General features: G+C 48.6%; 1 protein-coding gene and 1 non-coding gene across 2 annotated transcripts in view; both read right to left on the minus strand.

Annotated features, from left to right (window-relative positions):
* Positions 1-25,858, minus strand: part of IARS1 (isoleucyl-tRNA synthetase 1) — a 41,785-nt gene that overhangs the window by 14,822 nt on the left and 1,105 nt on the right. Inside the window, exons 2-22 of the mRNA XM_004620127.2 lie at positions 23,581-23,705; positions 22,784-22,940; positions 22,421-22,540; positions 19,554-19,636; positions 17,857-17,974; positions 17,019-17,166; positions 15,161-15,248; positions 14,880-14,940; positions 14,134-14,229; positions 13,618-13,740; positions 12,697-12,788; positions 12,061-12,159; positions 10,543-10,669; positions 9,460-9,533; positions 8,934-9,128; positions 7,709-7,795; positions 5,233-5,316; positions 4,437-4,581; positions 3,703-3,823; positions 1,959-2,050; positions 1,023-1,100 (exon numbers count right to left, since the gene is read on the minus strand). Coding sequence (XP_004620184.1) covers positions 1,023-1,100; positions 1,959-2,050; positions 3,703-3,823; positions 4,437-4,581; positions 5,233-5,316; positions 7,709-7,795; positions 8,934-9,128; positions 9,460-9,533; positions 10,543-10,669; positions 12,061-12,159; positions 12,697-12,788; positions 13,618-13,740; positions 14,134-14,229; positions 14,880-14,940; positions 15,161-15,248; positions 17,019-17,166; positions 17,857-17,974; positions 19,554-19,636; positions 22,421-22,540; positions 22,784-22,940; positions 23,581-23,699 — 2,307 coding nt within the window. The 5' untranslated portion in view covers positions 23,700-23,705. The remainder of the gene's footprint in view (positions 1-1,022; positions 1,101-1,958; positions 2,051-3,702; positions 3,824-4,436; positions 4,582-5,232; positions 5,317-7,708; positions 7,796-8,933; positions 9,129-9,459; positions 9,534-10,542; positions 10,670-12,060; positions 12,160-12,696; positions 12,789-13,617; positions 13,741-14,133; positions 14,230-14,879; positions 14,941-15,160; positions 15,249-17,018; positions 17,167-17,856; positions 17,975-19,553; positions 19,637-22,420; positions 22,541-22,783; positions 22,941-23,580; positions 23,706-25,858) is intronic.
* LOC129402631 (small nucleolar RNA SNORA84) lies at positions 24,437-24,568 on the minus strand. Its single transcript, XR_008628743.1, has one exon. It is a non-coding gene; the product is annotated as a small nucleolar RNA SNORA84 (small nucleolar RNA).

Consider the following 25,858-nt stretch of genomic DNA (forward strand, 5'->3'; position numbering starts at 1 on the left):
GAATCCAGCTTTGCTTCTTGCTTTTGTTTTTGGGTCATATGCGGCTGTGCTCAGGAGTCACTCCTGGAAGTGCTTAGGGGATGCCAGGGATCGAACCCAGTCAGCCATGTGCTAGGCAAGCACCCTACCTGCTGAACTGTCATGTTTCTTAGCCCTGACTTGACACAGGAGAGCTAATAAGATTGTTGAATCACAACTTGAGACTGAAGGTGCTTTAACACGTCTATTTTGCCCCGGAAGACACCACAGCACCGGAGATCTCTCCGGGCCCCAGACTGAGCCAATTTCACCGGGCACCCCAGAGGGAGCAGGTGTGCTCTCCCCGCCTACTCCGATGGAATCCTGGCGACCAAGAGCTTCCACAAGCAAGGCCCAGGTATGTGGGTTCCAGGACTAAATCTCCAGGCTGCATGGTGGCAGACTTGGGCTGTTCCCCCGCCAGTCCCCGCCCACAGTCTGCCCCCGGACGCCATCTTAGTGCGCCAACAGCCTGGTCCAGAGACTCCCAATTGAATCCCAAGACGGATTAGAGCCCTACAGAGATGTCTCTGGAACCCAACCATCTACAATCTAGAATTCTAGAAGCACATAACCACTTTTGGGGCGGCGCGAGCTCTCATGATATTCAAAATGAGCAACGAAAAATAAATGATCTCGCGTCTGGCCCTGGCAAGCAGGCTCTTGAATGGTGGTGACTTAAAAATTCGAACAAAACACAACGCCCCAAAGTAGAGAGGGGGATGGAGGGGATACTAGGGACATTGGTGGTGGAAAATGTGGAATGGGGGAGGGATGGGCGGTCGATCATTGTATGATTGAATCTCAAACATGAAAGCTTTGTAACTGTATCTCATGGTGATTTCAAGAATAATAATTAAAAAAAAAAAACCAAAACACGTCTATTTTTCCTGGGGGAGCAGCAAGTACAGTCTACATTACTGTACCCCCCCCACCACCACACACACACATATGCATGCACACAAGCATGCATACTGCCTGGATAGGCACAGCCGGCAGCTTACCATGAGTCTGCACAGAGACAGCAGAACACTAAACAGGGTCTCGAGGGCCATCACACAATCCTCCACACCGTTTTCACCCTAAAACAGCAAAAGAACAAGCAATCAACTAAATGGGGGTGGGGGGGTGGAAAGTGTTTATTATAGAACCAAATAAGAGACTGTCAGAGGCGACCCACAAAGGGAAAGTGTGCAGGGACGGGGGGACAGGACCATGACTCCAGTTCTGTCCCAGACCATCAAGGAGCATCTCTAAGGCAGCAGGGTGGGCTGGAGGGGCTGGAAGCTGGGCAGGACAGGACACTCAGGCAACAGACTGCGTGCAGTGGAAATCTTAAGCAAAAACATTTAACAAATAAAATATACATGCCCTGGATATACCAAAGGTTATTATTATTATGTGCATTATTACTTATGCACATTAATAATTATATTCCAGCAACAAAATTATGGCTTTGCCCTAAGCTTTTTTCGTTAATCCAACTGCAGGTAGGACTGATGGGCAATGGGGCGCCTCCCCACTGCCCCCCACACAGCCTGCCTGGTTTATGGCCAAGACTCCCTCACCCTGAGTCCCAGCTGGTGTAAGAGATCTGCCAATGAACAACTGGTTCCCTGGGAGCGGAAGCCAGGAGCTGCCAGCTCAGGGTCAGAGCCTGATGTGCCATCTGCAAGTCTGTCATAGATCTGGACTTTTGGATTCTAGGAGCAATCTGCTTTGGTGCTGCACGGCCTGAGATGTGCCATCAGAATGACATTCTAGTCGTCTTTTTAAAGCATGCGAGATGACTTTCAGAACTGAAAGGCTCCCAACCACCAAGAGGTCACAAAAACAACTGATGGCGACAGTGAAAGTGAAAGCTTTACAAACAGAGCACATGGAACTCCCGTTCCTTCAGTCCGTCCTCTTATCAGTGCTGTTTCCCCGGCTGCACTTACCTTTAATCTTCGGCGATTCATTCTGACATACCAATTGGTCAGAACATCCACAAATTTGACGAGGCGAGGCACCACGGTATAGAGCCGATAAGCTGGAAGGGAGACATGTCGGTGAGGCCACGAGAGCAGGCTCAGCACGCTGCGTGCCCGACAGTGAACAAGCCCGCTGGGTGTCCGCTAAGAAGACAGAAGCTCCTCAGAGAAGCATCAGCCACCGCCCACTGACCGGGAGCCCTGGGGCTGAGGGGCACACACAGAACTACCTGCTGGTCAAGGAGGGCAATCCACACCTCATCTGCATCTGAGGGGACCCGCCACACAGCTCCACAGGGCACTAGTCACCTGGAGCCATGCCAGGTGGGAGCATCAGTGTCCCACTGATCAGAGCACCACTCGGGAAGCAGCGAGGCCAGAGAGTCTCCACAGGGGAGACTAAGGGCCAGAGGCCAACACCTGATGGGGCACAATCAGTCCCCGTCACATAGCACGACCCGGCCCCAAGTGGTTACTGGTGCTGTGCCGAGAAATCTGGCTGTGTGGGCAGGAGAAGGAGCTTAGAAGGCAGGCCGAGAGGTGGGGGGGCAGTCAGCCCTGCTGCGGGGTTAGAGTATTGCTCACCCCACCCCAACTCCTGCCCCTTGAACTAACTCGAGACCCTTTGTTGAATAAAAACAAACCCCACACAGGAGGGGAGGAAGACCCCAAAGGACGAGCAGCTGCCAGCGAGGCCCCTGGCCTGGAAGCGAGAGCACAGTGGGCCAGGGCCATGCCGTGCGCCTGCTGCCTCCAGAGCCCAGAGTCAAGTGCTGATGTTGCTGCCTCGCAAGGCCCAGGCCGGTCCCACAGGCTGGTTGCGGGCCTGCAGGTCTGTGACTTAAAGGATCAGGAAGGGGGGCTGGAGCGATGGTACAGAGGGTAGGGTGCTTGCCTTGCATGTGGCCGACCCGGGTTCAATCCCTGGCATTTCATATGTAATCATCGCCAGGAGTAATTCCTGAGTGCAGAACCAGGAGTAACCCCTGAGCATTGCCTGGTGTGACCCCCAAAGCAATGAGTTACTGAATAAATGACCGGGAACCTCCACTATAAAGGGAACACCTGGTTTCCACCTTTCGCCGCCCAGGGCTCAGGGCTCACGAAGTTCTGCTACTGGAGACTTTTGAAGACGCTCCTGTGCGAGGCCTCAGGGTTAACCAGAGGCTGCTGGAGGAGGAAACGGAACACGAGGATCTGGGGCTGAAGGCTGGCCTCTCTCCTCCCGAGCGATCTCTGCAGCTGCGGCCCTGCCTGTACCCTTACTGGACGTGTGTGCGCAGACCAGCACCAGGACAGTTCTGCCCCTTCAGAACAGCTCATCACCTCTCCTGCCCACGGGGCGCCGAGAGCTCACTTCCGGAGTGTAGACATGGGTGGTGCCTCCTTTCCTCTTCCACCCACCGGGAGGCACCACACCTGTGCAGGCCTCCTAGTCAGCTGCTATTAGAAACCCCGGCCCCGAGGCCCTGACGCCTCCATGACCACGGCGCATGTAAGGGCGAAGCCCCCGCACATGGGGAACCCGAGGGTTCCCAAGCCCCGAGCAAGCACACCTCTACGACGTCTATCTGAGGGGCCAGAAGAAACGGCTGGGGAGCTCTTCAGAACCCCTCAACATGTTCTCCATGTTCCTAAAGAGAAGTAACTGAATGCCACCAGGGCGTGAGACCCAGTGTGCGGCCTGGGAGCAGGGCCCCGTGAGACACACCTGTCATTTCCGTCTCGAAGAAGCCCAGCAGTGACTGCATGAAGGACAGGATCCAGCGGTCTGTGATGTTGGCGCTCGCCTTCACCCGGGTCTCGTTGTAGAGGAACTCCACCCCTTCCTCCTGGGAACGGGCGGTTAGTGAAACCCTTGCGTGTGCTTTGGGGAAATGACTGCAGGAAAACAAACTCTCTGCTTCAACTGAAAGAAGTCACCTCCTTCCGCCAAGCCATACACCGAAATCCCACAGAAACACACCCCACACGCACACCTTCCACCGGCTCCTAAGCTAAAGGAAACACAGCCAGGGCAGAAAGATAGTAGAGCGGGTAGGGTGTGGCCCCAAACATAAGGAAAAAAAGGGAAAATGAGGAAGAACATGGGGTACACAGAAGTCTCAGAGGCCTGAGAGAGGAGAGCAGGTGTGGGGCGGTGGCCTTCCCCAGGACGCTCAAGGGGACTCCATTCACCCCTCCGGCCCCCGTCATCCTCAGAGCACTAGTGCGAATGCCTGTCGGGGCTGAGCCTGTGCACTGGCTGCGCCAGGAGCTTCCGGGCCGCCCCAGACTCCTCCCGGGTTCCCAGCACGTCAGGCTGACAGACAGCACGCCAAATGCGGCCTCTCTGCAGGCAGGCTGCTGGGCTGGCAGAGGCGAGGGCCTCCGTCCTGTGTCCCGGCCTCGTGCCGCCCCGTGCCCCCCAGGCTCCCCGCAGCCCGGCTCGAACCCGCCGCACACCTTCTGCAGCCTGAGGACGTTCTGGATGAAGAAGCGGTAGGCGTTGTACCAGGGCAGCAGCACATCCTTCAGGACGTCTCGCACGCCCTCCTCTTTGAAGCGGAGGTTCTCTGCTCGCACCACCGGGGAGTTGATGAGATACAGCCTGAAAACGGACAATGGCAGGGCAGGAGAAAGTGACCCACAGCACAGCAACACCCAGATCCCACTTTTCCATCAAGGGAAGAAATATCTCCCGGTCAATTAACGCTTACAATGTTCCCGAGAGGCACAGTGCACACGTGGGTTGCGGAGGGGGGGGGGGCAGGCCCTGGGCTTAATCTCTGACCTCCACGCCCGTCGCCAAATAAAATTAAAACCAATATGGCTCCCCTGCCCTCACTCCCTGGGTTTTGGGCCACACCTGGTGGTACTCAGGACACCATATGGGGTGCTGGGGATCACACCAGGGTCGGATGCATGCCAGGCAAATGACCTACCCACAGTACTATTTTTCTAACCCAAATTCATTTATTTTTTCTTTTGGGGGCACATCCTGCAGTGCTCAGGGGTTATTCCTGGCTCTGCATTCAGAATTACTTCTGACAGTGCTTGGGGGACCGTATGGGATGAACCTGGTCATCTGAGTACTAGGCAAACGCCCTACCCACTGTACTACTGCTTTGGCTCCAGATAAAATTTTATAAGTGCTAATTACAAATTGAATCCAAGGAATACAATTAACAGAATGGGAAATACTTAGATTTAAAAAAACAAAAAAAAGGATAACTATACACAAGGAAACACTGATTTATACCTGAGGGCATCAGCACCATATTTGTGAATGATTGAAAGCGGATCTGGATAATTCTTTTTTCGTTTGCTCATTTTTTGGCCATCACTTTAAAAACAAAAAAGAGAAATGCTGATTAAGTAAAAAAATCAATGAGCATTTGTGGGATATAAAAAACAGTATGATTACCGTGGACAATAATAGAAATGAGGACCAGGAGAACTGGCCCATGGTTGGAAGCGTGTCACAAGTGGGAGGACAGGGAAAAGGTCAGTTAGGATAAGAAGGGACCGCACTATGACAATGACAGTTGGAAATGATCACTCTGGACAAGAACTGAGTGCTTAAAGGAGCTAAAGGGATGTATATGATAACCTTACGGCACCTGTAGTGCAAACCATAATGACCCAAAGGAAAGAAAAAGAGGAGGGGGGAGAGAGAGAGGGGGAAAGAGAGAGAGAGAGAGAGAGAGAGAGAGAGAGAGAGAGCAAGAGAGAGAGAGAGGAAGTGAGAGGGAGAGAGGGAGGGAGAGAGGGAGGGAAGAAAGGTCTGTTGTAGAGGGCAGAGGCAGATTGGAGGTGGGGGTAGGAGAGAAGCTAGGGACACTGGTGGTGGGAAATGTACATTGGTGAAGGGAAGGTATTGGAATATTGTACAACTGAAACCCAATCATGGACAACTTTGTAACTGTTTATCTCATGATGACTTAATAAAATTAAAATGAAAAAAAAAAACCACCTAAATGAGCAAAGTGGAATACATAAGTGTAAATGGGATGCATTCAACTAATGCTGAAGCATAGCGATGAGGTTGTCAGTTCCTATCTCTTTTGTTTCTTTCTGAACACTATAAAGAATGTCTGAAGAAATGTCAGGGTAGAGTGAGCACTGAAGATGGCCCGTGTAAGCAACCACATGGGGTCCACACACCAGGGCAAAGTGAGCACTGGAAGACGCCCAGGTGTTAGCAGTTACATGGGGTTCACATTTATAACAAAAACAAACTCTAACTCACTCAGACACTTACAGTCTCAAGCCCTATTCTGAAGGACAAACCAACACCCAGGAGAAGGTGAGATCAGAATGGACACGGGAAGGGAACTCTATCTGCTCAGTCACACGAGGGAGTTATGAACACACAAGCTGAGCCCCTAAGGGAAAGAAGTTATCGCAAAAGTTATCTGCAGTATAGACTTAGCAGATAACAGGCTTGGGGAAGGGGGGTGGCGTCACCGTGAGGGCCGCTGAGCACGGTCCCAGGCTGTGCTGGTGGGCACACATGTCTACAGGTACAGCAAACGAGGTCATATAAAGCAGCAGTGCTGAAGAGGACAGGGGACTGCGTCAATATCGAGGCCATAAAAAATAAACTCTAGTTTTAAAAGATGCGGCCATTGGGGAAAAACAGGACAAAGTCCACAAAGAATAGCTGCTACTTTCTGTAATTCCTGCAAAGAGACGGTAATCTCCTTTTTGAAAAATCAGCAGTTGATGGGAATTTAAATTAGAAAAAAAAAAGGCAGGCGTGGAGGGCTAAATTACCAGATTGACATCAATTTATCACTCATTTTCTGGTGACCTGGGTTGAATTTGACTAAATTTTCTTGTACTTCAAATTCTTCATATGTCAAAATAAGATAAATAAAGGACCCATCTCCTATAGTTCTGGGGAGTAAATGAACTGATATGTGTAAATAATCAGAACCAGGAAGCAGGGTGGCTATGTATATGATCTGGTTAGTTTTCATGTTTCAATTTACATTTTCACTTCTACTGACTAGAGAGCCCGGCAAGCTACTGAGAGTATCGCGCCCGCACGGCAGAGCCTGGTAAGCTACCCGTGGTGTCTCACAATGAGAGACGTTACTGGTGCCTGCTGGAACAAACTGATGAGCAACAGAATGACAGTGACTGACTAGAGAGGACAGAGGCAAAGGATAAAAGGACTCCTCTTACGTCAGTATCAGAAACGTCCAGAATCAAAAGCATTCTCGCATTAAAAAAGTGGCAAACAAAATCTGCATTTAAGGGGGGGATGGGCGTTGAAACATTGTATGACTGAAACCCAATCATGAACACCTTTGTAACCGTGCATCTTGTAGTGATTCAATTAAAAAAGAAAGAAAAAAAAAACTACACTCAAGTTCCAGCATACGTATTAAATAAAATCTTTAAGTAGAAGTGCTGCCCCAAATCCCTAAGGACACATCTTGCTGCAAGCTCATCCCTCGCCTTGTCGTGGGAAGCACACTTCAGCCAGCACACACAGCTCTCCCTCCACCAGACTTCCAAGCTAGTCCGTCTCCCCAAAACAACCCAAGGCCAGAGGTCTACATGTGGAAAAGAAAATGGGGGAGAAGGAAGAGCAAAAAGAAGAGCAGAGGAAAGGAGAGAGCAGAGCAGATTCCTAATCTCCTTCACCCCAAGAAGGGTGAGGCCACGGGCTGGCCCGCATGAAGCCTTCCTTCCTGGCCTGAGCACAAGGGCGGAGCGACACCTGCCTGGCGAGCACAAGTCCATTGACAATCACGTTTCTGAAAGCGGGTTGTCCGAAGAGAGCTGTAGCCAGCACCAGCAGGGTGTAAAACCTGAAAGAAAAGAACACAGAGAAACAGTACAATAAAAACAGTGAAGGCAGTGCCCGAACACAGTGCTGGCACTCTGCTCAGGGAACTGGCCAGAACGGGGTGCCGCTGCGCAGCCTCAAGACCTCCCAGGAACACTGGACAGATGACCAGGAGGGTGCGTGCCCGTTACCAGGTCACGGAAGGCCTGACAGAAGATGCTGAATGCACACGCCTTAGAAGAACTTTCTTTAGGGAAAGCTGTCCCAGGAAATGACACGCTTGTGGCTCCTGTCATCTTATCCTCTCAATTTTGTACCCCGAAACATTCTATGGCATTTGGGGGCTGGAGCAATAGTACAGCAGGTAGGGCATTTGCCTTGCAGGTGGCTTGATCCCCAGTATCCCATATGGTCTCCCAGGAGTGATTCCTGAGTGCAGAGCCAGGAGTAACCCCTGAGCATCGCTGGGTGTGAGTGCAAAACAAAAATAAACAAAAAAAAATTACATAGCATGAATTAATGAGGATGAAAACCACAGCAAACATGACACCTGACTAGACGTTCTTTCCTCGGACACAGATTAGCCAGACCCATGGGATGAGGAGGGAACAGGGCGTGCCAGGAGAACCAGGGGTCTCAGAACCACTGGATGAGGCTGCTCCTCAGAGACGGCACGGCTGGGGTCACCGGAACTAGGCCATGACAGAAGTTTCCTCCTGAGAACTATTTTCACAGACAGACCGATCAGAAGCTGCAAACAGCAGATTCTAGAAGGTTAAGGCTGAAATTCCACCAGTTTGCAGTCACTCCTGTTGGTGCTCAGAGGACCATATGGGAAGCTGAGGATCAAACTTGGGTGGGCCGCGCGCAAGGCAAACAACCAAGCCGCTGTACTACTGCTCAGGCTCCACTCATTAAATACTTGAATACATAATTTGAAATGAATAAGCTAAAACAGAAGACAAATTATTTTGTGTCAGTCAGTCAGCAGAACAGATCTCTCTATTCTAAAACGTCAGTGAAATGGTACAAACTCTGAGACTGCTCCTCAGAACCCTCAAAGGCAGAGCCCGCCTGTGTGGACACAGCCCCCCAAAGGACACAAGGCAGGTCCACAGGAAAGCAAAGGAATAGAGCGCTTGGAAGAATCAGGAACATACCATCCTCTGGTCTGGTCGATGCCTTCGGCAATGAAGTGTGCAGGAAACGCGTCTTCAAATTCTTTCTTGTTTTCAAAGGGGTAGTGAACTTGCGCATAGGGCATGCTCCCGCTCTCAAACCAGCAGTCAAACACCTCCGAGATGCGGTGCAAAGAGCCTTTCCCGCAGCGGGAAGGGATGGTGAGATGGTCGATGCTGACAAGCAAACAGAGCAGCCATTTCTTATTCCTTCCAAGCACTGGAGAACTTGAATTGCTATTAGGGAACCAATCAATTCCTCCCCTCGTGGACTGGGGACAAACATCAGATGCCAAGAACTTCAGAGAGCACCAGCAGCTCATCCACTAGCCCCCAGGTATTAAGGCAGAGGCCACCCAAGCCTGAAGAAGGCATTAGTTATTCAGCAAATGGGGGATTTCCACAGGTGACCCTGTCGTCGGCTAGACACTGCCTCACAGTCTGAGTGCCGTGGCATTATGCCCTCTGAGTGACAGAACTGATATGAACCCCGTAGTCCAAAACTGACCTTTCTCTGTGCAGATCTGTGACCTTTGCTCCGGACAGTTCTTCAAGTTCTGCCACTGACCCAATGCACACTATCTGCCGGGACAAAGTCAAATATCAGGAGAGCCGTGAGGCTGAGAGCCATGCTCTTCCTTCTTGGGCACACACAGGCAGTTCCAGAAGCCCCGTGCTCCTGGGGAGGATCGTACCATCCCCATCGGTCTGGAGGACAGTTATCACCCCCGAGGCCACTCTGACAGAGACCAGCCTGAACCACCACTAGCTCTCACTTGCTGCCAGGAACGGGAAGAGGAGAGACGGGTCCTTGCTGTGGCATCTTAGCATCCTCCGGGCACTGAACTCGGGCTCTTCAATCACAAGCCAAAGGCAGAACCAAGTCACGCCAGGACCCAACAGAAACAACCCAGGCACAGGACGCTCTGGCGCTACCTGGAAGGACGCTGAGAGATGGGTCCAGGCGGGGTGTGACCAGGGGGAAAGGTGACTTGGGCCTGCCCTCTGTAGAGACGCAGCAGAGACCAGCGGGCTCTGCTCTGGGCCCCTCACTGCTCTCCTGGTCAGTTCTGAATCGTCTCCGACTCAGTTTCTGGACAGGCCCAACTCATCTCCAGGAGATTCCCTCTGAGCCTCAGCTTTGTTCTCCTGCCTGAACCAAAGCTCTCAGCACTGGACATGGACTCACGTCTGCACACTGCATATTTAAGCACATAAACACTATTGCTTGATACATGATTTTATAGATTAAAGGTGTACAAGGTTGAATTTTTGTTTGGGGGCCACATCTGGTGATCCTCAGGGGATGCTTCTAGACTTGCACTCAGGAATCATTCCTGTGGTGCTCAGGGGACCATGTGGGATGCCAGGGATTGAACTTGGGTCAGCCACATGCAAGGCAAGCACTCTACTCGCTGTATTATCGCTCCATCCCACATTGCATCTTTTAAGTCTGTATTTTTCATCATACTCTGACATATTTCAGGGTATGGAATTTCTTCCTAACTCATAAAAAAAACATCTGAACACCCCTCCCCACGCCCCCCACCCCTGCACCCCCACCACACTCGAAAACTCATCTCTGCCTCACCTCCTCAAAGTCATCACTGACCCACAGTGGGATAGGGGTACCCCAGTATCTGTTTCTGGAGACTGCCCAGTCACGGGCGTCTTTCAGCCAATTTCCAAATCGCTTTTCTCGCACAAACTCTGGAACCCTGCAATAAAGAGGTCCAATCACTGTTCACATCAAGGTGCAGTGAGTACTGCTGCCGTTTTTATCTGTGCACCATTGTAGAACGCTGTGGAAATGATGCGCTCCTCCCCCTCCCCTGAGCAACTTCTGCGTGGACAGTCTCTGAGCTAGTACCACCCCACAGTGGCCATGTCTGCTGTGAATTCGCCCCAGGGCTGAGTCTGCATCCCAGCTGTGGCCTCCATGCACGAGTCCTGTAAGCAGTTCCCGACAGCTAGCAGAGCCCCACTCGAATTAGGTTCCCTGCACAGCAGTGCTGATCCCCCAGGGACTCGCTGCAGGAGTCCCTGTCCCGTCACCCAGGCGCCAGAGCCTACTGGGAGCCAGAAGAGGTGCCAAGTGCCCCAGGTACATAAACATCCTGCTCCCTGGGGCCACTCACAGCCTGGGCGTGGCTGACCGACATCCTCGACAAGGCCATCAAATAGTTTCTCGGTATAAAAATGAGAAAACTTGGGCCCAGAGAGATAGTTCAGCAGGTATTTGCCTTGCACATGGCCAACCATAATACTGCTGAGAGCCATTTCTGAGTGCAGAGCCAGGAGGAAGTCGGTGTGACCCCTCCATAAATTAAACAAAAACAATGGAAAAACGTTCTTGAACACACACACACACACACGTACGTCAGCATCACTGTACTATTTCCAAGGCTTTCCCGTTATAGTCCTGAGATTCTCCCCATTCTTTGGAAACCAAAACTTTTTGAAAAGCCAAACTGGATACGTGGGGAAAATAGGAAATAGTGGTTGCCCTCAAAACACTCAATGAAAAACTGTAGCACTGTTTTCCCGTTATTTATCGGGGGGCGGGGGGAAGGGCCATCGTCACAGGTGCTTAAAGGCCACCGGGGTGCTGCCTGGCAGTCAGGGGGCATCCGGTGTGCCCACCATGGGCTCTGCCAGAGCTACACACTGGCCGACACCATGTTTCAGTTCTGCCCCTGCAGGCTGAAGCCCCGGCTCCACACACTGGGCAGTGCGGGGCAAGCTCGGCTACTCTGTGGCAGGCGCGGTGGGAGACAGCGTTGAACTCCAGCTACGAAACAATCCGAAAGCGGGAGGATGAAGGCTCGGATAGGTACACCCGGAAAGAAATGTTTATGCCCCCTCCAAATATTACTGAGGGCTAATGGACGCTGAAAACAAACTGTTTTAAAATCCCCAGTCAGCCTATCGTGTAAGCGAACAAACGGCAGCCTCTCAGCCCCACTGGCTTTAAACACAGAAACACACCTGCTACGTGACAGAACAATCTTCCCGGTCTATGCTAAGGGTGTCACTAAGACTCCCACAGGCCGGGGCAGTATAAGCCAACGTTACCGACTCCACGACAAGGACGCAGCGTCCTGCTCACCAGTAGCTCTGGTCATTGTTGCTCAGCAGCTTGTCCACCATGTGCTCCACCCGCACGAACCAGCTGGGCACCGCTTTGTAGATGAGGGGCGTGTCTGACCTGGGGCACGGAAACGCAGAGTGGCTGGTCATACTGAGGCATGCCGGCGAGACCCAGCGTAACTTTCTCACTGGTGTCATCACCACTTATGTGGCTTTCTGCTAATAATATTCACTTCAATGAGCAGACACAAATGTCACGTTCCCGCTACTGGACACTGCCAGCATCAAGTCAAAGCTCCTGAAGAAACGATAAGGAAGATGCAGCTCTGCTAGAGTTTTGTCAGTTGCCTCAGACTGGTGTCAGGGCAGGAGGAGCAGCGCAGCGGGAAGCGAACTTGCCTTGCACTCAGTCAACCTGGGTTCGAGTCCCAGAATTACATATGCCAGGGGTAACCCTTGAGCACTGCCGGGTGTGGCCCCCAAACCAAAAGAAAAAAAAATTTTTAAGGTGGCTCCAGAAGGAAGGTCACCAGCTAAGTACTGAAGGGTTCTGAGTCTGCCTGACCAGAGCTAGGAGTCAGCCTGAGCACTACCGGGCGTGGGCAGAAAATAAAACACCTGAAGCATAACTCAGAGGGTCCGCGTTTCTCCTTACCGCCAGCAGAAAGGGTAGCTGTGCGTGAAGGTGCTGGCAATCAACACTCGGCCGCGTTCCTTCAAGGTCCTGATGATATTTTTGTCAGCTTCCTGTTAAAAAATTAAACACAGCCATCAAAATACCCCACAGTACTTAGGAACACAACGCAACTAAGAATACCACCAATACTAGTATTTTGTTGCTTTTTTATGTCATAGCAGCAACACACAAATATTTTTAGGCACTGTGTAACTTTAAGTTCCTTCCAGTACCCTGTACACCATTTAAGGCAGTGAAACGTTTGGGGCGGGAGTTTGCCTGGCACGGGCTGAATGGGCAGCCCCAACCCCAGCATCACAGATGGTTGCCCGAGCACTGCCAAGAGTGATTCCTGAGTGCAAAGCCGGGAGTAAGCCCTGAGCATCACCGGGTGGGACCCCAAAAGCCAAAAACCAGAACAAGAAATGAAATAGTAAGATGTTCAACTAATAACATGTATCTATCTCAAGGTACATGAGTCACAAGTCTAAACACCAGCTCTTTTTGGATGCCTGGAAGTCACAACGCACGTTCTTCCTCGGAAGGAACAAACCCCTGGAATAGGGCAATAATTACCTATCCTTTCTGACTTATGTGCTGAACAAAAGTACAATAAAAATCTGGAAAAAAAAACATATTTTTGAGGCCCGAGAGGTAATACAGAGATCAAAGTGCTTGCCCTGCATGCTGCCGACCTGGGTTTGATCTCCAGCCCCTGAGCACTATCTCCTGAGCACTGCCAGGAGTGAGCCTCGAGCAGAGCCCGAAGTAAACACTGAGCATAGCTGGACGCACTCTCCCCCACCTCCCCCCAACTCCCAGGTCTGGAAGTTCTGATAAAATGCTAATGAAAGAAATTTGTCACAACTACCACCTTTCCATGCCGTACAGATGACAGACCTTCACATACTGTCCCACGAAATCGGTCACTTCGGCTGTGAAGCAGCCCGAGGCGTCCACGGGGCAGATGGGGACAGAGTCTTTCTGAATGATGTTGAAGTCCATGCAGACCCGGTAGTCGTCCTATGGGAGGGGGAGAGGGGTGAGGGGAGGGACGGCAGAGCAGTGCAGATGCAGGGCGGAGGCACAGAAGGTGGCAGTTTGCCAAAGGAGTTTCCAGCATCTGCAGGATGACACCAACTTCACCCTCCCAACTATAGTCACATCAATAACCACCCCGTTTGAGGAGCTCAAATGACTGAAGCATGTAGTACTGGGATGGAGAGCACAGCAGAAGCTGTGAACGCAGGGAACGGGGCAGCAAATCTGTAAGAGATCTGAACAAGGTAGATGCAAGAATGAGTAATCTCCCTCCCTCTCTCGCATACACACACCACACACATGCGCGCGCGCACACACACAGTAGTCACCAATATGCTGTTACTAGAACACAGTTCCAAGATTTATGCTACTCACAGCACCAAAGTAGGGAGCCTGGTGGACAACCCCAGTGCCTTCCTCTTCCCTCACATAATTGTCCACAAGCACCGTGAAAGCTCCGTTCTTCTTACACTGAAAACACAAAGGTTACTCGGCTCAGAGAAAGAAGCACTACCATGTCATACAACTAACTTAGCAATTTCTTGATAACTGCCTTAATTTTTTTTTTTTTTTTTTGCTTTTTGGGTCACACCTGGCGATGCACAGGGGTTACTCCTGGCTCTGCACTCAGGAATTACCCCTGGCCGTGCTCAGGGGACCATATGGGATGCTGGGATTTGAACCCGGGTCGGCCGCGTGCAAGGCAAACGCCCTACCCGCTGTGCTATCGCTCCAGCCCCACTGCCTTAAAATTTTTTAACATACAGGGCCAGAGAGACAGTGTGAGGCAAGCACCTGCCTTGCAGAGAGGTCACTGGTTTATGTAGGGGCCTCACCTAGGATTCCCCAAACACCACAAGGGGTCACTCCTGAGCAAACCCACCCCCTGAGCCCTGCCCAGGTGTGGCCCAGAAATCAAAATCAATAACCAAAATAAAAGGGGAAAAAGAAAATAGACAATAAAACCACCTCATACAGAGGCGAGAGACAGTTCCAGATAGTTCAAACGGAGTGCAAGCTCTGCATGCAGGAGCCTGGGTCTGATCTTTAGGTACCACTAGATGTGCCCCCACCTCCACAGGCTCTATCAAAGCCAAAAAACTGAAGTCCCTGAGTGTTACCTTCACAAAATAGTCAAACAAGGGTCTATATTTCTTGCCTTTGAGATGTGCACCAGGAAACCTAGGAAGAGGAAAGAGGCATATTAGATGAAAATCATCAGAGAAATGTGGCTGCAGCCACATCAAGCCATCACTGCCCTCGGTTCTGCTGCCCCTTAATGAGGACATGAACACCCTGCATTGGCCTGAGAACTAAGCTTATATAAACGGGTAGAAAGTGCGTCACCTTATGAAGTCCATACACGGCATGCACACACGGACCAACAATACCTGTGCTTTACCTTTCAAGGATCTCATAATCACTCTCCAACTTGTAAAGGGCTGGTAATCTGGCTTCCATTAAAATGAATATTTTTCCTCTGACAACATCTATGAGAGAAGGGAAAAACTGAACATGAGTGATCTCAGACTTGGGATTCCTCTAAAGATGCATTATTAGCACACTTCCCCTCAGCTGTACCCAATGTGCTCCGATCAAGAGGGCATGGAGAGGATGCCAGGGCACACAGCTTCTTAGAGAGGAAACAGCAGCTCACCAGCTGTTACTTGGGCCTAGATGCATTTAAAACAAGCACATCTTTGTATTCTTCTGCAATAGCTCTATACGTGTGCTTGTCCTAACACGTAGGGGGAGAGAGGGATGGTGCAGTGGGTAGGGTGCTTGCCTTGCATGAAGCCAACCTGGTTCAATAGCCAGCATCCCACATGGTCCCCGAGCCCTACAGGGAGTAATCCCTGAGCCAGGAGTAAGACCTGAGCACCATCATGTGCGGCACTCCCTCCCCCCCCACAAAAAAATAAAAAATGAGTCAACTTACACAAACCCAAAACTTCCTACCACCACTAATCTATGTATATACTAATATACATGTTCCATAAATGTGATTCTTTTTTGTAGTCGTGCACTGTCGTCCTGTTGTTCATCGATTTGCTCGAGTGGGCACCAGTAACGTCTCCATTGTGAGACTTCCTGTTACTGTTTTTGGCATATCAAATACGCCACGGTGAGCTTGCCAGGCTCTCCAAGAGGGGCGGAGGAATCGAACCCAGGTCGGCTGTGTGCAAGGCAAACGCCCTACCACTGTGCTATCATTCCAGTCCATGATTCTTTTTAAAAATTATGAAACATTATCCTAGAGTCATATTTTCACATAATATTTCATGAATATTTTTCCAAACACTAATCCAGAGCTTTCTCATTTTTCCTTTTTTAATCAGGTCTTCCGTGGGTGTTTGGGGAGAAGGGGTCATTCTCAACAATACTTGTTTAGGCCGGGACAGCCTAATGGTTATGGTCAGGCCCTGTGAAGTGGTGTCACTGGGTCCAGCAGTGCCGGGGGCCAACAGGGCGATACCTGCTAAAGGGACTAACTAGTGCCAGGGCTCAACCCCAGGGCTCTCTCCAGATAGATGGTGGCCCACATCTCTGATTCTGTGGGGTGAAAGTGGGGTGGGGGGTGGGAAGGTGAGTGTGCAGCTTTCCTGAGTCGTCCCCTTCTTCCCTGCGAAATGCCGTGGGGGGCGGGGGATGGTATATGAGGTTGGGACTCCACTTCCTCGTGCCGCTGTATACACTGAGTGATAAAGTGTCCTGGTGCCACCCCATGCTGGGCACTGTCTGGTGGCCCTGTTTTACGTGATCCCTGACACCCAAGTGATTTTTCTGACTTTAAGATTTTGTCAGACTTCTAGTTCTAGTCCAAGAGGAAATGTAAACTTTTATCCTTTGTGCAAATATTTCATGTTTTGGTTTTTGGGCGACACCCCGAAGAGCTCAGCATAAACTCCTGGCTCTGCTCAGTACTTACTCCTGGTGGTACTCAGGGAACCATATGTAGTGCCAGGGATCAAACCCGGATGGTCACATGAAGGACAAGCACCTACCCACTGTACGATAATCTCTCCAGCCCTGCCCAAATATTTTATATATTATTATTATTATTATTATTTTGGACCACACCCAGTAATACTCAGGAGCTACTCCTGGCAGTGCTCAGGGGACCATACAGGATATTGGGAATTGCTCTGGGGCTGGCCTGATGCAAGGCAAACACTGTACCTGCTGTACTATTGCTCTGGCCCCAAATATTTTAAGACTATCTTCCCCATAACAGTTAAAAATCCCTGACTCACACATACCCTTAATCTTCACGTACTGCATGTCTGGATTCACGCAGAGGGCGAGGTTGCTTGGCAGAGTCCAGGGAGTGGTTGTCCAAGCCACTAAAGAGGTATTTTCATCCTCCTCCAAAGGGAAAGTCACGAACACAGACGGATCTTGCACATCCTAAAGGGAGATAAAGGGTTTCACAGGGGCTGGAGAGAGAGCACGACACACAGGGCTCTCGTCTTGCATGTGGCTGACCCGGGTTCAATCCTTAGTACCACATCCCAGAGTACATAGCCAGGAGCAAGCCTGGGCATGGACCAAAACTACCTCCATCACCACCAACAAAGACAACAACAAAAACCAATTCTAAAAGGGCCACGAATGCACTCTGATCTCCTACATTTGGGGGCCCCAATTTGCTCCCCATCACTACAGGGGCCTCTAAGTGTCATTGAAAATGCTGCAGCCCTATCTCCCGACAGTAAGAAAACAGCAATATAGTGAGGGGGAGAGATAAGGAGAGGGAGAGGGAGGGAGAGGGAGAGAGACAGACACATCACAGGTTATATATACTGGGAGGCAGAGAACATCACTTCCAAAAATTTTTTAACAAATGAATATTATAAAGTTCAAATGAAGAAAATACAAGTTGCCCAAACAGGACCAGCCAGATGGTACAGGCACTTGCCTTATGCAGGAGCAAACCTGGACTTTACCCCTGGCACTGCATATGGTGCCCGAAGCACCATTAGGAGGGACCCAAGCACAGAGCCAGGTGCAAGCCCTGAGCGCTGGCTGAAGTTACTTGTGACCAGCACAGCATTTACCCTCCACAGACGTGACTGACTGCCTGTGACACCTCCTTACCTTGTAATTCTGGTGGGACTCGAAGTTTGAAAGTGGAGTATTGCAGGCAGTGGAGAAGGGCATGACTTTCACACCCCTATAAACAAGGCCTTTATCATAGAGCTGCTTGAAGACCCACCTATCAAATAAAGAGATGGAGTCTGAACAATAGTATAATCACAATTTTGTTTCCCAAAAATTCTTCCTTTCTTCCTTCCCTCCCTCCCAAAAATTCTTCCTTCCTTTCTTCCTTCCCTCCCTCCCTCCCCTCCTGGTGGCTCATGACTGAGTCCAAGCTCTGTGCAGGGATCACTCACAGTGGTGCTCAGGGGATCAAACCTGGGATGGCCACATGCAAGGCAACCAGGTCAAAGTGGTAGAAACATGTAACATCTCTATTGGGGCTTACCAAGTAAATCACAACAAATGGATATATGATATTATGTGGATATTGAAAGGGACATATGGGACCAGAGAGGTACTTGTTTTGTTTTGGTTTTGGGGGCCACATCCAGCAGTGCTCAAGGGTTACTCCCGACTGCACTCACAAATCACTCCAGTTTGGGAGCCATATGGGGTACTAGGGTTCGAATCTGGGTCAGTCAGTCATATGCACAGTAAGTGCCCTTCCCGCTGTATTATCTCTCCGGCCCAGCACTTGTTTTGTATTTGGGTGGCCTGGGTTGAGTCCTGGCATCCCATATGGTACCTAAACCCCAACGGGAGTGATCCCTGGGTGAAGAGTCAGGAGAAAACTCCAAGCACCACTGACTGTGACTCAAAATTAAAACACAAAATAACATTATCATATATATACATGAAACTCTATCTCCAGCAGCCTTGGGAATCATGGTGCCCCAATAAAAATGAGCAAAAACCCTCCTGGGCCCTGAGCAGCACAGGGCGTGAGCAGGACACATCACAGAGACAGGCAATGAACTTCAGACCCGCCTCGCTGGGCAGAGCATGGCTGGAAGCGGAGTACTGCCCCCTAATTCCCTGCCCCCTGAGACAGTCTTCAGCAGACATCTGCTCATTTCTGTCTTCTCTAGTGTGAACAATCATGCAGGCTGTCTTGCTTTGTTGTGCCTGGCAGATGATCAGTTTTTCAAACAAATGGCAGGTTTATGCCAAAAAAAGATTAGGACTCATCTAAGGCACAGATGGTTGCTAACAATTTTTAGCAGTATTGTTTAGTTAATATATGACTCTATCTTCGATACTCTGAAGGATGTATTACGTCACCACAAACGTGTTGAGATCCACAGCAAGTCTATGAGTCCCAGCAATGCCAAGTCATTAACTGAATCAAGTAGAACCCTCAGATGGATGCTGGTAGCGGGGGGCTATGTGCACACGGCACAGAGCATGAGACCTCTGTGTGCCTGACTCGCAATTCTGCAGTGGACCTAAAAATGCTTAACGGAGTCTGGCCAGAGAGATGACTCAATAGACCGAGTGCATGCTTTACATGTATGAAGCCTCATGTTTCCCCGAGCACAGTGTGGAAAACTCTGAGAACTGAGCCCCCCAGCACTGTGAGTGTGATCCACCCTCCCAAGCCCCAATAATAATGATGAAACAAAAGTAAAACGAACCAAAAGAAATCCACACACTAAAGATTATAATTATCGTGGTCTTGAAACAAGCATACTAAAGCATCTCTCCACTAGTGAAACAAAATGTTCATTATATTTACAACGACCAAATCAACCTACCAGACAGATTCCATGAACTGTGGGTAGAGAGTTTTATAATCATTGTCAAAGTCGATCCAGCGGCCCAGCCTGGTGACGGTAGACTTGTAAAAACATGAATTGCAAGTCATTAGATACCACTGCCAATTTATACACCAAAAGCTCTTACTTACCTAGACTCACACATGAGCATCTGGGGAAAATAGAATAATTGATCATTCAAGTCCCCACTGTCCTATATTGTCCAAACAGACATCTGAGGTCCTAATCACCGCAATGTTATTATTTGTAAAGCTCCATCTTGGTCCATGAAAGCCAAAAGAATACAACACTTTTAGAAATTTGAGGTGCTGCACCTGGTAGTGGGCCATGCAGGGCCAGTGACCCAGGCCACAGCAAAGCCTGCACCTAGCCTGGGGCACTGCTCCTGGCCCTGTTTGCTCTCTAACCGCAGAGGCCACCATGTTTGGGGAGCAGGCAGGGAGAAAAGGGCAAAGTTGCAGTAAATGTTTGATTATTTGATTATACCTACCAAGTATGTCTACAAGACTGTTAGTTTAGTTTTTCCCTACCCAAAATTCTGCGTGGCTTCTATTCATTGGTGAGCAAAATATGATTTCACCATCTTAAGAAATCAAGGTTGCTCACTCTTCTCCTAAACTAACTTCCTTCAGCCTAATTTCCTTAGTGAATACAGTGGGAGAAAATCCTAATAAACACAACATGCATGCGAGCCTTGCTAGCTTTGCTATCACCATACTGAAAAACACATCGCTGGGAACTGGGGTGTGCCCAGGGGGAAGGTCTGGCTGGCACACAGGAGCGTAGAGTGCAATGACTCTGGCAGTGAGAGAAAAAGGTGGGGCTGAAGGAAGAAGTGACTGGTTAAGAGATTCTAAAGATGGAATATCTGACATTTGCTCACAATGATTAATGTTTAGAGCCTGTGAGAAAGAAGAAATTCTGAGGAAGAGCAGTCTGAGAGGCTGATTTGGACCTGCAGAAACCCCTAAACAGGGAGCCTTGTGGACTTTGTCCTAAGAACAGGAGGGCAAAAGTCTGCCAGCAAGGGCAGGGCCCAAAAGGTACCAGTGATGGAGAACTTCATCATCAAGAGAAGCAAGGGGCTGGAGCAGTAATACAGCAGAGAGGGCTTTGCTTTATATGCGAATGACCGAGATTCAATCCCTGCCATCCCAAATGGTCCCTAGAGCTTGCCAGGAATAATTCCAGAGTGCATGGCCAGAAGTGAGCTCTGAGCACTGCCAGGTATGTCCAAAACCCAAAACCAAAAGAGAAAGAGAGAGAGAGAGAGAGAGAGAGGAAGAAAAGAAAGAAGCAGCAGCAGCAGGAAGCAAAATGGGATCAAATTAATAACAAGAAAGGGTTCAAAATTCAAATTTTAACACTGAAAATTTCAATCACAACCTTCAATTAATCTATCTGTGAGGACAGTCAGTTTCCTGTGCTATTTGGTGACAGAAAGGAGAACAGGGAAGACCAGCAAAGAACAGATACATCAGAAACAGGTCTAGTTTGAATAAACAGTTTAAGGAAAGGAGGTGGAAGTCAAAGACTCTTAAAGAAGATGGTCAACTGCCGGACAGCCATATTTTGGTAATATACAAATATTAATATGAGCAGCTCATAAAAAATACAAAGAAGTACAATTCATTTCTGCTCCCATTGTAGGATGACATTACTTTGTCCTCTCCCCCCTTGCCATGAGTAGCTTGTCCCGGTTTTTCCCCGGAGTTTAGGCTTACCCCAGTTTCACCCATCAAGGTGTTCCCGAATCTCTCCCATCCCTTTGTTTGGCTATAATCACTTCTCTATGCTCTCTTCCCCAAAACAGTTAATCCGCAGCTTTCCCTTAATCTGACTCTGATAATTTGTAAGGTCAGACCTTCCTAGGATACTGAATTTATATTATATAAGTTAATATTGCCTTTCTCCTCTTTTTGTGCCTTTTGAATAATTTACTTTAAAGCAATGTCCTTTTTGCATGGACACGAGAAGACAATATTATGCTTTTGTAACTTGGGATTTAATTGGCCTCGAATATTATTCCCTCCCGGGCATCTGCTTTCTCCACTTAAGCCTCAGTTGCCCTCAGTTCCTAGCACCCTAAATGCAGGGTCCCTCAAGCGGTTAGTTGTGTGCTACCCTGGCATCGAGATGGGCCTGGCCAAAGTGCCTAATTCTTAACTATAAGTTAAGAGCTTGATCATAGACAAATGCTGTCATGATCCAAAAGTAATGATGAGACTAGGACCCTGCTAGGGATAGGAAAGACTGATCTGGCCTGAGCACTGTAGTCTGAGATTGAGATGGCCCCAGGAGAGCAATTCTATAAGCTTTAATGCATCTCTTATTGTGTCCATACAAAATGATTAATATTATGAATTCTTATATGTTTGCTGGCTGAGGAGAAGAGAAACACACTCATGGGACTCCGCCCTTGGGTGGATCCTCCTGCTGAAAGAGAATTAAGTCCTAGGAGAAGCATCCCCTAAGGGAAAGGAACCTTACCCTATTGATTGTGACCACACCTATGTGTACACTCCAACCCCCTCATGCTAGGGAGATTTAACTAGGCTGTAAGAGTGGGTTGGGGGGCCAGATCCAGAGATCCAGAGCCGGGAGAGAAAAAGAGAGAGAGAATGAAATAAACTGATCAAGCAACCAGTTTGGCCTTCTTCCTTCAGTCGCCTACCCTTGACTAACAGCCACACACTGCGGTTCCAGGGCACTGAACGCGGGCGGTGAGACAGAGCCGCCCGGAGAGCCCGAGAGTGCACGTGCCCCTCGGCGTGCCTTAGATTTTTACACTCCCACCATAAAGTAATGTTTTTATCATTTCTACTTAAAAGAACCCACCAACTCACCTTCCATTCAGCAGAATACCTCATCACAATGGCTCGGCACTGTTTGTTGTACTCCACAATGCCCATTTTGGCTACATCGTCTGGTCCTTTGATTCCCAGTGTCTTATCAATTTCATATTCCTGAAAATTCGTGATAAGATTGTTAGTATCCATGTCCTAGGAAATAGTTGTGATTCAGCAACTCTCAAAAAAAAAAAAAAACCCAAGAGATTTTTAACTATAAATAGCATTGTCAAAATGAAGCAGTATCAACAAAAAGAGGGAGACAAAATCCAATTCGAGGAAACTTGTTTTTTACACCCCATGTGATAAATACAAACACTTGTAAAAACCACACACCCAAGGCCTAAGACTCAAACCTACCACAGGTAAGCCATGACAATCCCATCCAAATCTTCTGTCCACGTGAAATCCACTCTGGTGAGCATATCTTGTAACTATATCCTTGATTGTCCCAGCAAGTATGTGTCCATAATGAGGCAGTCCTGTTGCAAAAGGAGGTCCATCGTAGAAGGTGAATCTAATAGAGAAAATAAAAAACATGTCCTATTACTTGAAAATAGTGAGTAAAAGATGTTGGACAAAGTGACGTCGGGAGGGAGCAGAAGAGCAACAAGATTAGGAGACTTACACACATGACTGAAAATTTTTTACGAGAAGCCCTGCCTTCAAAAAGACTAGTTAGGAAGCTAGGAAGAAATGAAGAGATCGCTACTGGATATTCATTCTCCACTGATTAGGTCTATGACATAAACTAAACTATTTATCCTGATACTGATAAACACACATCACATAAAGTTTTTGAGCACAAGAGACATGTGACGGAAATAGTAACTCTGAGTAACTCTGAAAGTAACTACTGCTCTTTAGACGAATGAAGGCTAAAGATAAGAAGCCCCTAAGCACCTAGAGATAGGAAGCACCAGTAGAAGGCTAGTACTAGTTTAGGTTTAAGTGCTTAAATGTGAAAAGTAAAAGGAACAGTCTATGAACTCTACCTAGACCTCTTGAAACAAAGTCATCATTCACTACAAATATACTAATCAGAAAGCCAAGACATCCTCAGAATTCAAAGACGAACTAGAATCTGCCTTAGAGGAACTCTGTCTAAGGAATGACTACCTTCAAGAACTCAACCTTCACCAAGGAAATTCACCTACTTTGGTTTGGTTTTTGATTGCTTCAAACATTCCTGGAAACAATTAAACTCAGACCAGAACTGCAAGATTTTCTCTTCTTCAGCAGGAAAATTGATATTTTCTGGAACTTGTTGAACCATTTTGTTCTGCAAGAGAAATCAAATTTATTACTCTAAGAAAAAGTTACCAGAGACTGGACAGAGGGCAGGGAGTTTGTTTTGCATGTGATGGGCCAGGTCTGATTCCCGGCAAAGCATATGATAGCTCAAGGGTGATCCCTGAGCAGCCAGCCAGGAACGTATAGAAATGTTGAGTGTATGTATTCCCGTCCACGTCTCGGTGAGTGTGCGCATTCCCGTCCGTGTCTCGGTGAGTGTGCGCATTCCCGTCCGTGTCTCGGTGAGTGTGAGCATTCCCGTCCGTGTCTCGGTGAGTGTGAGCATTCCCGTCCGTGTCTCGGTGAGTGTGTGCATTCCTGTCCATGTCTCGGTGAGTGTGTGCATTCCTGTCCATGTCTCGGTGAGTGTGTGTATTCCTGTCCATGTCTCCGTGTCTCGGTGAGTGTATGCATTCCTGTCCATGTCTCGGTGAGTGTGTGTATTCCTGTCCATGCCTCAGTGAGTGTATGCATTCCTGTCCATGTCTCGGTGAGTGTGTGTATTCCTGTCTATGTCTTGGTCAGTGTATGCATTCCTGTCCATGTCTCAGTGAGTGTGTGTATTCCTGTCTATGTCTTGGTCAGTGTATGCATTCCTGTCCATGTCTCAGTGAGTGTGTGTATTCCTGTCTATGTCTTGGTCAGTGTATGCATTCCTGTCCATGTCTCGGTGAGTGTATGTATTACTGTCCATGTCTCGGTGAGTGTATGTATTCCTGTCCATGTCTCAGTGACCGGGCTATGGCGACTGCTGAGGAAGAACAGCCCCATGCATAAATCACAGAATCACTCTGGCCCCTTCTATCCACTGGAGAGCTGTACATGAACAACAGCATCCAGAAACCACAGGGCCTGTGTGTGTGTGTGTGTGTGTGTGTGTGTGTGTGCGCGCGCGCATGCACATACATAATCACACATCCCTCTTCAATCCTCTCTCTCCTCTTCAGCCTCTTCCAATTCAATTGTAGATGGCTTCTTTGACCTTGCGTTTATGTCAATTAGGACTTGGAAGAACAAACAAAAACCACTGTCTGTGTATGTTCAAAAATAAACTTTTGGGAGTCTGAGTCACAGTACAGCAGCGGCAGGTAGGGCCTTTGCCTTTCACAAGGCTGACCTGGGTTTGATCCCCACCATCCCATATGGTCCGGCGAGCACTACCAAGTGTGACTGCTAAGTGCAGAGCCAGGAGTAACCCCTAAGCATTACTGGATGTGACTCTAAAACAAAACCCCACCAAAAATAACCCCCCTGATCTTCCTTGTCACATCTGCTTCTAATTCCACTGTTCTAGCAGTTTCATTATTCTTCCCGTCATCTCAAATATTTGAGTCATCCTTAATACCATCAATGTTTCTCAGGTCTAGCTGAACTCTATTTCTGTTTCCTCTTCCAAGTCATCCCCAGATCTTCAAACACTCTTATGTTAAGTCAAAATAACTCCAGAGGTGCATAGGTCCATCTCCAGCCTTCTTTTCAATTTAGTGACATAAACCCCACCAATAAAATAAAAAATACATAAAATATATAAAAACATTAGTAGAAACATTGTTTCTATAGCAAAATACTTCTGAGCAGGTGGCTAAAATAAATTATTCTACACCAGTACCATGCAGGCCAGTAACTTACAGGCCAGAGACACAGTACAGGGGTTAGGGCACCTGCCGGTGCATGTAGCCGGCCCTGTTTGGGCCCCAGACACCGCATATGGTTCCCAGAACATAACCTGGGGATCGCCCATGAACAATGAGCCAGGATTAGACCCTGATCACCATCTAGTGAAATAAATCAGGTGTGAACCAGTCAGGTAAGCCACGTAATGACTTCTTTGTCCACAAATTTCTATTATTCTTACTCAGCAACTATATCCTCTTTCAAAATAAAAAAATCTAAAGAGTGCAATCGATACTCGAGTTACCTCCTCTTCCATGTAATGATTTTTGTCATTTATGAAGGTTACTGCCCACCATTTTACTGATATTTGCTCTTTAAAAAGTTAATCATATTACTAGATGTCCACTAAACCCAACACTTTTCCTACAGTTTCATTCTTTGAGTTTCCTGCAAAACCTGAATATGCAAATAGGATCCGACCTTATAATAATAGGGGGAGGGGAATCCATATTCTCTATCAGCCTCATT

Source organism: Sorex araneus, chromosome 2, assembly GCF_027595985.1.
Source record: "Sorex araneus isolate mSorAra2 chromosome 2, mSorAra2.pri, whole genome shotgun sequence".
In the NCBI taxonomy this organism is placed as follows: Eukaryota; Metazoa; Chordata; class Mammalia; order Eulipotyphla; family Soricidae; genus Sorex; species Sorex araneus.